Genomic DNA, 12,510 nt, shown 5'->3' on the forward strand with positions numbered 1-12,510 from the left:
TTTCACAACTTGTCACTCAAAGGAATATAGACAGCATGTGCATATTAAGCAGAATAAGCTAAGTACTTTCTGAGATAAGGATTTTAAATGAAACTGGTCCCCTGATCAGAATATAGCTCTCTGTGCTCTATGTATATAAATTGAGCAAGTTTCTTACAAAAACAGTGTGGTTACAATTTAAGACAGTGGCCAGAGAATTATTAATTCCTGTGGTACATCCTAATCATGGATTTCACAAGGACCTCTTTCGTGTTGCTGTGGCTATCTTTAACCCTGCTAAGGAAGTTCCCCATAAAGTCTCCTGGGGCTGCACAAGAACATTATCTGAGAATAAACATACATCAGGTGTGTCAATGGGCCAGCAAAGAGCTGTACGGGAGAAATCACTCCTTCTATTAAATAAGAAACAAAAATTATCGGAAGGTAATTTCTCACAGGTAGGGTGAAAACATTTGAACAAAAGGTTCAGTAAAACATAAAGAATAGGTGATAATTATAGAATTAAGGTTATGGCACTGAGATCTTTACTAAGTATGTGCAGAAAACATGAATTATGAGCAGAGGCTTTCATCAAGAACTGGGAGGGATTTTCAGGAATAGAGCTTCTCAACTGCAGTCATGATATAAAAACAGAAGTCACAGATGTTGACTCTTGTGTCCTCGGGGTACAGGTCAGTGGGTAAAGGGCAATAAGGTTGGAGATTGGTGTGTAGGGAAATGTTAGAGGAAAGGGCAAAACAAATTCCAGAAAAAAATGTGATTTCCTTGGGACAAAAAAATTGTTCCGAAATTTATCAGTCTTTTCCATACCAAATAACAAATTTCTGATCTGACAGAAATTGAAGCAAATAATACCAAACATAGCAATAAAGTACTTGAATTGTCTCTGCAGCTTCCTCCTGTTGGCTGACTTGTCACTCATGTGCAATAAAAAAAAAAAAAGGCATTTAATAAGGGTTTAATATTTTCCAGGTCTGTGCACGTACTCCTTGCACATGATCTCATTTAATTATTCCAATGAACCTGAAACATGGATAATATGTTTAATCCCATTTTATTGATGGGAAAACTGAGTCACAGAAAGGCGAAGTGGTCACAATTCACATAGCTAGCTAGGAATGGTGCCAATGTGTAAACTCTGGCCAACTGATTCCAAGCCTGTCCTTCTAACCTCCAAGCCAGCCAAAAGGCTTCCAAAAGGGCTCCAGCTGCAGTGATTCACAGTCCTAGAGCAGACTAAGTAATGGTATTGAGAAGTAAAACAACTGATTAAAAGCCAGTTTATACCACCCAAGTGATTTAATCTGTCCTCTGTACCCAAGAAACAAACAGGAGTGACAGGTAACCCATGCAATAGAGTTTTTAAAGGCCTACAAAAGGATGAAGTAAACTGGCAAAGCACAGATTGTCTAAGAACATTTTCCAACATTGCTTGCTTTGAAAATTATTCCTGGAAAGAAGAGAGTACAAAACCAACCCCTTAAGTGATTCGTTAAAAACTAAATATAGCTGAAAATCAGCAGAAGACACAAAAGTAGTGAGGTTTCTATTAAAGTGTTTCTGTGTTTTATAACAGCCAAAATTTAAAAATCTGTTCCTCCGTGTGGGGTGTGTGTGTGTTTGTGTGTGTGTGTGAATCTACATGTGCTTGTTCATATATTTTTCCAATCTGAACAAATGAAATGAAGGAATTCACAATTTCCTGAGGGAAAAGCAGACAACTAAGAAAGGAAGCCTGAAATACAAGTACTAAAAAAAGGGGGAGGGGACAGAGAGACAGTAAAAGGAACTGATTTATTTCTTTTCCAGAAAAACAAAGAAACAAAAAAACATGACACTGAAAGTACTAATGTCAATCTGGAAAAAAAAAAAGTCTCAAGATGAATTTTAAGCAGCTGGAAAACACAGGGACATGTACAATGAACTCATATGTTTTAGGACTTCAGCTGAGGAGACACTGGGTGCATTTGAGGCTCCTCGTGACATGCTAAAGAGCATAAGCTTCCAAGGACCTGAACCTAACCAACAGCAATACGGTGGGTCGTTGTTGCTGACTATTCAGAAATGTTGCAGGTTAGGAGACTTCAGAATTTAGGAAGGAATTTGAAACACAGGCCATATTTAAAAAAAAAAAACTGCTCTGCCACACCTCCAAAAAGGTAAAAAAAAAAAAATTCAAAAGAACTAAATAATTGTATTCAGTTGAATACTCAGGCAGCTTGATCTTGAAAGCTCTGTATCTTTGTATTATTTATTTATTTATTTTTGCATTACTAGAGCTCTGGAATAGGGAGGTTTATGCTTTAAGTGTCTGATCTCTTATCTACAATAATCCTAGTAAACATTAGCCTCATCCAGAAATTTCCAGTGAGACAGGGAACACCATTTATATGGGAACCTGATAGCCCTAAATCTCTCCTAACAACAAGTCTTTGTTACTTCTTTTGTGAAGTTTTCTTAATTTCTCCAGGCCCAAAAAGTGACTCTCTCTGATGTGTTTCAATAACCTTCTTTTCATATCTCCATAATGGTACTTCTCACACTGCTTTTCTAATTATTTCTTTTTTGGTCTATCTCCCCCTCTAGCTGTGAGCTCATAAAGTAATCTGCTCTTTCATCACTGATTTCCCAGCACTTACTATGCTATGCACTTTGGTTGAAGGAATGAGAGAACAAATGAATGAGTGAATTGAGCTAATTGAATTACTAAGTATCTGACCACTATATAACTGGCCACATCTGTTGCATTTTGTCGGGTGAGTCTGCCTAGAATCGGGGTGAAACAAAATTTATTCTAAAGAATGAGTTAGATAGAAGAACATGGTACAATAATAATGCATAACATTTTCTAACCCAAAACAAATTAATTTCCTCATTTAACATTTACAGCACCCCCATAATTGTATATCATTTCTGTTTTGCAGATGAGAAAAACTGTGGCACACAGAGGTGAATTACCCAAGATCGATGATCTCTTATGTAGCAGAGCAGGAATTTGATCCTCAATCCATCTAAATCTGGGGCCCACATTCCTAACCCACTGAGCTATAATGCCTCCAGCAATACCTCAGTATTAGGAAATAGGGAGAAAACATTTCTTAAATTTAGGGGACAGGAACAACACGGCATCTATAACTAAGATGGGTTTTCTCCTCCTCTTAGCCATGGCCTTCATGGATTCATGTTATGATCTTTTATAACAGAGCTAATGTTAAGCAAAGATGCACCAGTATGGTTTTCCCATCTACTAACAAACATCTAACCTGATTGTTCAGGTTATACTTAGAATGAATTCTCTATGTTTAGTCCTGTGCCATATCACCTGTTATATATATTGCTCTAAAATAACATTAAATAATAGTTTATTCCTCAAAAACACCATCAAGTACTCCTCTAGTATTCACATAGACCCCCTATAATGACAAAAGGGACAAGAAAGCATTCTCCTCCCTTGTATACTGAACACAATGTCATTCAGCACATATTCTGTAGATACATTCTTGAAACACATTCTATATTTTAAGGGCACCATATTTGATGGCTCTGCTCTGGCAATTTCAGGGTTCAAGAATATCAGTAGGGCTATGGCAGTTGTAGCTATGTCTAAAAGGAAGCACTTGGCTATAATCCCTGCAGGCAGAGCCAAGACCCCTTCACTCAACTATGTAGGCATCAAAGGTATCCACACAGATGGAAATAACCACACAGTGCTAAAACAGAAAAACAAGAAGATGGAGGATATCACCTGGCGACTGACGGCACTTCGTGAGTACATGGGAAATATCCATTGGTAACTCTCAAATGAATTGGAAAGACTACAAAGAGGTAGACACTGCAGTGGGCGGGGTGAGGAAGACACTGCAGTGAGTAGAGAAATGTACATAGGTGAAGAACATAAAAATTATTATGTAAATAGTCCCCTGCCTTCTGATGAGAGAAATTTCTGATAATTGGTGGATGTCTTGCTATCTAAGTCAGTTTTTAATTGTAGCTATCTATAAGTTGGAAAGGGCTCAGACAGAATTAATTTGTTCCACATAAGAAAGCAGATAAGGGACTCAAGGGAAGATCTGGAAATGGAAGATGAGCTAGAGAGATTTGGAGAAGAGTTAGAAGAGAAAGGAAACTTGTGGCTGTGTGGCTGAGAGAAACTCCGGAAGATATAGTGAGTACAGAGGTTTGCAGTGAAATGGTGTTTCCTGTGAGATAAGATCCCTCTTTTTCAGCAAAACACATGCTTATGGGCAAGTGACTTCTTTAGCATGAATGAGAAGAATCATTGGTCCTTGCTCCATATATGGAGCTAACATCGGAGTTATACTATTAATGTGAACACAATATATATTTCATTTTGCTATTTCACACTAGGTTAGAGCCTCCCCAGAGCTGGGACTGCATCTGTCTTATTGATCATTCTATCCCCTTTTTCTGGCACAGAAGAAGCAACTAATAAATATTTGTGATCCAGCCGACTGTCTGTCTGACTCATTCACTTTAATTCCCAATGATGAGATCTGAAGACATAGAAGCATCCCCCTCCCTTGCAGGTTCTCTTGCCTAGGTTCCAAGACCTCACTTTCTGTAGAGTCATATAGGAGATCAGGATCCATATATTTCAAAGCAAATCCCAGAAATCTCAGTGGAATAGTACCCAACAGTCCCAGTCACCCAGGGACATAGTTGTAGAACCATTCAAGAAACATTATAGAAATACCCTCCAGTGTGAGGTTACTTGTTAATTCTACAACAGAGATAACTTCTACAAGTACCCAAGTCATAAAAGAAAACAAACAGCTGGAGATTGTAACAAGTAGAAATACAGATGCCAAAATTCCCCTCATACCAGAATGGAGAAAGATTTCCAGTGGAGACCCAGTGAGATGAGATTTTATCATGGGAAAAAGCATATAAACCCACTTTGCATTTATTAACTGTCTCCTTTCTCCTCTTTTTCCCTATAGAAGTCTTCATTCCTACATGAGAGAAGAATGCAAAGGTCTCTCTGTCTAAGCTTTACAACTTCAGAAAGAACATGTATTTTACATCTTCTCAGAAACTCAGAAAGAACATGAATGGAAAGGAATGGCTAGAATCATCATGTGATGAATCATGTACCCAATGGCACATGGATGGTGACTAATCCTTGTAGCCAAAGCTGATAAATGACCTCCATTGAGCAGTGACTAGAAGATACAGGACCTTCTGTGATTCTTTTTGTGATTAGAGAGTTGTGACCACCTCTGCTCATCAGACGTTGGATGAACTGTTCAGTAGTGGTTAAGGTGGGAGGCAAATTGCTTTCTCTTTGTTTTTGCTTATTTCTTGTTTATGCTTTTAAACAAAATTGAATTACATTGGGTAAGATATTTAATTATTCTAAGATTAGTTTCCTTATCCCTAAAATGAGGATGATAATACAGTATCACTTTTATAAGTGGGGGTGCGAAGATTAAATATAATAATGGATATAAGGTACTGAACACAATATCTAGAGCATATCAAGTACTCTGAATGTTAGTTCTTATTTCTAAATTTAAGCTCTCTTCCTTGAGCTCAAAAATGATCCTACTTTTAAACCTATTTTTTGAGTTTTATGACTACCTTGACCTAACTCCATTCCCTATCATTTCATCCTCTCAATTGTTTAAAATCACTTCTGAACCTCTTAAAAATCACATTTAAGTGACTAATATGGGACAGTGACCACATTCACAATGATAGTTCACATAAACAGCTTTGGTTTCCTTGAGGGCAGGACGAATGTTTTCTTCCTCAGGGCTTGCATCCTCAGCACTTGGAACAGTGAGTGGCTGACACATACAAGGTGTTCAATAAATATTTGTTGAATGAATGAAAGAAGTTGGAAACAATTTAGTAAGAATATTCTATTCCACAGAGACATCTAGTAGGGCAGACCAACATATAAACGTAGTGTGATATGAATTTTATTCCCTAGGAACCATGGGAGAAATGTGGATGCCATTTATGGCTTCATCACTGTGACTTGTTATCAGACTCATTTCCGGCCAATTCAACTAGATAACCTTATTTTCAAGAGCTTCTTTTATGACTAGACTTGTGGCATATATCACCCCATTCTGTTTCCTAGGATGAGGAGATAAAGTGGCAAGTGTTTGCCTCTGATAAAATGAAAAAGAATTGAAACACTCTACTATTAATCTTATAAGAAATATACAGCTGGGCACGACTCGTACATTAGCAAAGGAAATCTTATTTTATCTATTTTTTCTCCAATAATTTTGCTTCCACTTAGGCTCTAATCAGATTAGGAATTTGGCAGTTAAATTAGAAAATAAATTCCAGTGGTATAAAAACTTGTGACAATATAATGGCTTAACCAGGCTCTTAGTTCACAAGTTGACAGGCAAAGACCAGTCCTTTCAATGTTAACCTTAAATGAAGTACCTATTAAATCTGAAAAGCTTATATATTTTTTTTCATTGAACTTGTACCTGGTTCTTTCTTCTTTATCCTCCTCTTACAGTTAGTACAAATCCTTAAAAGGGAGAATTGTGGCAAATAAAGAAAGGCTAGAAGACCAGCATAAATGACTGAAAAAAATCAGAAAAGATTGTGATAATCATTTCATTCTATATAGTTAAATTTTATTTTTCTTGTGATATATTCAGATGGATCATGTTTAACTCCAGAGGCATAAAACAGCCTGCTATATTTTACAAAATGTTTCCCAAATTTGTATCACATTCACCCTCAGTGTATGTATCAAAACTGCACACATGCCCCTTGTACTACTGTTTACCTACTAATTTCCTTAACTCAAATTTTAAGCTTTCTTTGTATCTGAGATTTACCTTAAGTAAGAATATCTGGAAAACCAATCACATGTGCTTTTTCCTAATGTATATTACGATGAACACAGAATATTAAATAGAATATCTGTCCACAAACCACCCACTACATATTTCATGTCCTCAGTGGAATGTGTAGCACACTTTGGGAAACATGACTTAGTGTTATCTACAGTGGGGTACTTTCTCTTTGCAAAATGAATGAAAAATAATACCTCCTGTCAACATATCTGTGGAAAAGACTAGCTGCTGCAGTCCCTCAAGATCAGTTTGCATCATGCCCAGAGTGTTTGGGGATTGCTCCCATTCTGCAGTCAAATCAGAAATGCAAAAAAGCTTTTGAAACAGACGCTTCTGTACTTATGCTGCCAGAGAGCACATAAAGAACTTCCCTCCATCTCAACCTGGAAGCCATGGGGAAGGATCGGCAGCAGCCCTACTTGTAACGCTGTCCTGATGGCCTGAAATTGAGACTAATGATTGACCAGGAATTTCCACAGCTCTTCTCTTGATTCTGGCAAGGGAAAAAATAGTGAGGTTATTTAGTGTCCAAAGAGTAAATCTTCACTCCTTTTTCGTCTTGTTTTTGGATGAGTGTTGGGGAAACAGTAAACAAATTTCTCCTCAAGAGTTGCATTCCCCCTCGAAGAATTTACATTCCTTCCTGACATCCCTCATAGAGCCATAAAAACACATCAGTTCAAAAGAGGGAAAGGAGAGTTAATATTTAAAGGAGCAGTTAAGAATGAATTACTCTCAGTTTAATAATAGCTAACATTTGAGTACCTATGATATGTCCAGGATTGTGCTAATCATTGTACCTGCATTATCTGTTCTGTTAGAATCACAATAACTCAATATGCAGGAACTTTTATTACCATAATTTTACAGAGGAAATAACAAATTCAGAAACCTCAAGCAGGACTCAATCCCGGGGTTTTCTGATTCCAGAGGTGAAGCTTTTAGCAATTACATATATACAAGCCCTCCATAAGTCCTGTGAAGAGGACTTGTTCATTTGGATTCCCAGAATTAATTATCTACCTGATTTTTCGCATACCTTTCCTTATTTATTAAACCAGTAAGAAGCATAGAACCTGATAGCCAATTACACCAAAGGAAAGTTGTAATAGTTGAGAATGAGAGCTATCGATAGAAGTTAACAATTACAGTATATTTACTGTATGTCAATCACTTTACATACATTATCAAATTTAAACAAGCATATCATACCCATTTCACAGATGAACAAACTGAAGCTTTAGAAAATAAGAAACTTGACCCAGGTTATATAGAAGTAGCATTTTAACCAGGCCATCTGATTTTAGGACCCAATCATCTTTTTAAATTTTTTTTAAAGATTTTATTTATTTATTTGTCAGAGAGAGACAGCAGGAGAGGGAACACAAGCAGGGGGAGTGGGAGAGGGAGAAGCAAGCTTCCTGCTGAGCAGGGAGTCTGATGCAGGGCTTGATCCCCGGACCCTGGGATCATCACCTGAGCTGAAGTCAGACACTTAACAACTGAGCCACCCAGGGGCCCCAGGACCCAGTCATCTTAATACACTAAAAAAACTGTCTAAAATAAGTGGGGGGAAAAAAAAACATTTACAAGGTATTTATACGGAGCAGGTTAGCCAGTTGTATTCTCATCTTCACTGAGTGAAAAAGGCAAGACTAGTTCATTGTCCTCAAAGTTGTATCCCAGGCTGGCAGCATCAGCATCACCAGCAATCTTGCTCATAATGCAAAATCCCAAGTCCCACCCAGAACTACTGAATCAGAAACCAGAGTATGGGACCCAGCTTCTTTTTAACAAGTCTCACAGATACTATGATCCTTATATATTTTGAGAACCACTTGTTTGATTCATTAATTCCTTACCCTAGCAGAACCTTAGGATCACTTGAGGACTTGAGGACTTAACATAAATAAGATGCTTGGGCTTGTCTCTAGAGATTCTGATTCAGTTATCTGGGGTGCAACATAGACAAGGACTGTTTAAAAAAAAATGTAACAGATGGTACTAAAGTATAGCCATGGTTGAGAACCAATGGCTTAATTGAAAGAGCTAACCAAGAAGAAATGCTGTGAAAAGAGCCAGATTGGTTCTAGACAAAGAAATAAATAGTAAACTTACTTAGATATGCCTAAAAACATTTCTGGAGAGTTATTTAATTCTGGGATTATAAAACAATGACCTTGGTGCTATAAAGTGCTGTATGTTTAATTTCTAGAGCATTTAAAGACACAGAGATGATCACAGATTAAATAAACCAGATTCAAGAGATTAAGTATCTCCATGGTTCATATTGTTTTGCTGTTGTCGAAGTAATTTATCTCTTAAATTTCTATTTTTAAAGCGTTTAAGGAATAAAATATTTATGTCTTTATCACTCATGAGTACAATATTGACCCTCATCTAATAATTTACAGTTGCTGTTATGACGACATTTTGTCTCTGTTCTCACAAAGCATTCTTATTTGTCCCTCCCAAAATAAGCAGCCAATACCTGTAGTCTTATCTCTAACTGCTCCAATATCTGATTTTTCACCTGAGATGAATGAATGTCTAGGAAATCAGCAATGAGAAGTAAACTGTCCTAAATAAATTACAAAGGGTTTAGAATTACTGGTTGTATCCTCTGATTATATAACCCGTATAGAGTCTGTCTTTCACAAGAAAACCATGAGCTTTAGGAATAACTATTTTCTTGTATCAAATTGGCATTACATGTCTACAGCAGCACTATTCACAACAGCCAAAAGGTGAAAACAATCCAAATGTCCACGAATGGATGAATGTATAAACAAACAGTGGTACATCCTCACAATATATTATTCAGCCACAAAAAGAAATGAAGTACTGATACATGTTACAACATGGACGAACCTCCAAAACATCACAGTAAGTGAAAGATGGCAGATACAAAAGGTCACATATTGTGATTCCATTTATATGAAATACCCAGAATAGGTAAATCCAGAGCAACTAATCAGATTAGTGGTCTTCCACTAATGCTGCATGTAGGGAGCAGTAGGGAGTGACTGCTTAATGAGATCTCATGAAATGTTTTGGACCCAGTAGTGGTGATGGTTGCACAACACTGTGAATGTACTAGTGAGTTGTATGCTTTAAAATGGTTAAATTTAATGCTATGTGATTTCACCTCAATAAAAAAATAATTTTAACAATAATTGGCACCACATCTCCAAAAAGCATTTTTGGCATCTGTATTTGCATTAGATTACCATAAGATGCGCTGATATAAAACATGTATTTTTTTTAACTTTTATTTTGAAGTAATTATAGGTAAATAGGAACCTCCGAAGTTGGTACAGGAAGGACTCATGTACCTTTCACTGTTTCTCCATTGGTTACAACTTACCAGTAATTATAATTTTAGTATAATATTTTAATCAGGAACTGGGCATTAGTACAATGTGCATATATAGCTCTTTATCATTTTATCACATGTATAAAATCATACAACCACCATAATCAAGATACAGAAATATTCCACCACCACAAAGGTCTCCCTCATGCTATTCCTTTACAGTCATCCACTCTCTGCTTAACACCATCTCTAACCCGTGGCAGCCACTGATATGTTTTCCATCTCTAAAATTTTTTCATTTCAAGAATGTTATATAAATGGAATTGTATAGTATATTATCTCTTGAGGCTGGCTCTTTTTTCATTCATCATAATGTTCTTGAGATTCATCCAAGTTGTTTTGTATTCATTTCTTGTCGTTACTGAGTACCATTCTATGGTATGGATGTACCTCAGTTTGTTTAATCATAACCTATCAAGGGACAGTTTGGTTGTTTCTACTTTGGGGCTGTAACAAATAAAGCTGCTAAGAAAAACTGTGTACAGGCTTTTGTGTAGACATAAATCTCCACATCACTGCAATAAATGCCTAGGAGCATGAAGGTTAGATTGTACGGTAAAAGTATATTTTTTTAAGAAACTGCCAGCTGGCACCTGGGTGGCTCAGCTGGTTAAGTGTCTGACTCTTGATTTTGGCTCAGGTCATGATCTCAGGGTCATGATCTTAGGGTCGTGAGATCGAGCCCCACATTGGGCTCCACACTGGATGTGGAGCCTGCTTAAGATTCTCTCTCCCTCCCCCTCCCTCTGTCCCCCCCCAACAAAAAAGAAACTGCCAAACTGTTTTCAAGAGTGTCTATACCATTTTACATTTCCACCAGCAATATATGAGAGATCCACTTTCTCCACATCCTTGCCAAATGATAATTTGGTATTATCACTATTTCTTATTTTGGCTGTTCTAAAGAATGTGGAATAATATTTTATCATGATCTGAATTTGCACTTCCCTTGTGGCTAGTGTTACTAAACACTTCTGCATGTACCATGGTATATACCTTTGTCACTGAAATTTCTCTTCATGTCTTTGCCAATTTTCTAATTGGATTATTTGTGTTTTTTTAAATACTGATTTTTAAGAGTTTTTTGTTTGTTGCTCTTATTGAGTTTTTAAAAAATATATTCTAGGTATAAGCCCTTTGTCAGTTACATGGTTTGCAAATATTTCTCCTAGTCTGTAGCTTGTCTTTTTAAATTTCTTTCTTAATAAAGTCATCATAGTACAAGATTTTCTAATTCTGATGAAGTCTAAATTATCATATTTTTCAATGAATCATGATTTTGGTGTCTTATTTAAGAAATCTTCACAAAGCTCTAGGTACTAAAGATTTTCTCCTATGTTATTTTCAATTTTTACTTTACATTTAAATGTCTTAATAATGTATTTTTTGTATAACATGAGGTATAAGTCAGTTTCTTTCTTTTTTTTGCTTATGGATATCCAGTTGCTTCAGCACCACTTATTGAAAAGATTATTCTTCTTATATTGAATTGCTTTTGCACCTTTAGAAAAAAATAAATCAATCTGCTGTATTTGTGTGGGTCTACTTCTAAGTTATTTATTCTTTCCAATTGATCTATGTGTCTCTCCTTTTACCAGTACCACTACACAGTCTTGGTTTCCATAGTATATCATCATTCTTTTTTTTTCTTTTTTTTTTTTTTTTTGAGAGAATGTGCACCAGCGAGCTGGGGGGCAGGGATGGGGGAGGTGGTAGAGGGAGAGGAAGAATCTTAACAAGCAGGGTCCACGCCCAGCACAGAGCCCAACAAGGTGGGGGGGGGCCCTCTATCTCACAACCCTGAGATCACAACCTGAGCTGAAATCAAGAGTCAGATGCTGGGGCTCCTGGGTGGCTCAGTCGTTAAGCGTCTGCCTTCGGCACCCTCATGATCCCAGGGTCCTGGGATCAAGCCCTGCATCAGGATCCCTGCTCTGCAGGAAGTCTGCTTCTCCCTCTCCCACTCCCCCTGCTTGTGTTCCCTCTCTTGCTGTGTCTCTCTCTCTCTCTCCGTCAGAAAATAAATAAAATCTTAAAAAAAAAAAGTCAGATGCTTAAGTGACTGCCACCCAGGTGCCCCAGTATACCATCATTCTTAAACACAGGTGGAGTGATTCTTGCTACTTTATTCTTCTTTTAAAAAGTTGTTAATGCTATTCTAGTTCCTCTGCTTTTCCATATAAATTTTAGAATAACTTTGTCTAAATCTATAAAACATCTTGCTGATATATTTACAAGGAAACTGTATGCTAATTTGAGGAGAACTGACATGTTTCCTATTCT

At 37.0% G+C, this 12,510-nt stretch overlaps 1 protein-coding gene across 2 annotated transcripts in view; it reads right to left on the bottom strand.

Annotated features, from left to right (window-relative positions):
* The window catches only part of ANGPT1 (angiopoietin 1), a 252,989-nt gene extending 243,379 nt beyond the window's left edge, over positions 1-9,610 (bottom strand). Inside the window, exons 1-3 of one of the 2 annotated variants that reach the window (XM_073893095.1) lie at positions 9,264-9,610; positions 7,046-7,344; positions 6,474-6,572 (exon numbers count right to left, since the gene is read on the bottom strand). In XM_073893095.1, coding sequence (XP_073749196.1) covers positions 6,474-6,572; positions 7,046-7,109 — 163 coding nt within the window. In that variant the 5' untranslated portion in view covers positions 7,110-7,344; positions 9,264-9,610. The remainder of the gene's footprint in view (positions 1-6,473; positions 6,573-7,045; positions 7,345-9,263) is intronic. The other variant, XM_073893096.1, reaches the window with a different exon arrangement.
* Positions 9,611-12,510: the final 2,900 nt, after the last annotated feature.

Source organism: Callorhinus ursinus, unplaced genomic scaffold (assembly GCF_003265705.2).
Source record: "Callorhinus ursinus isolate GAN/ISIS: 27379988/994484 unplaced genomic scaffold, GSC_fseal_2.0 scaffold5, whole genome shotgun sequence".
NCBI lineage: Eukaryota > Metazoa > Chordata > Mammalia > Carnivora > Otariidae > Callorhinus > Callorhinus ursinus.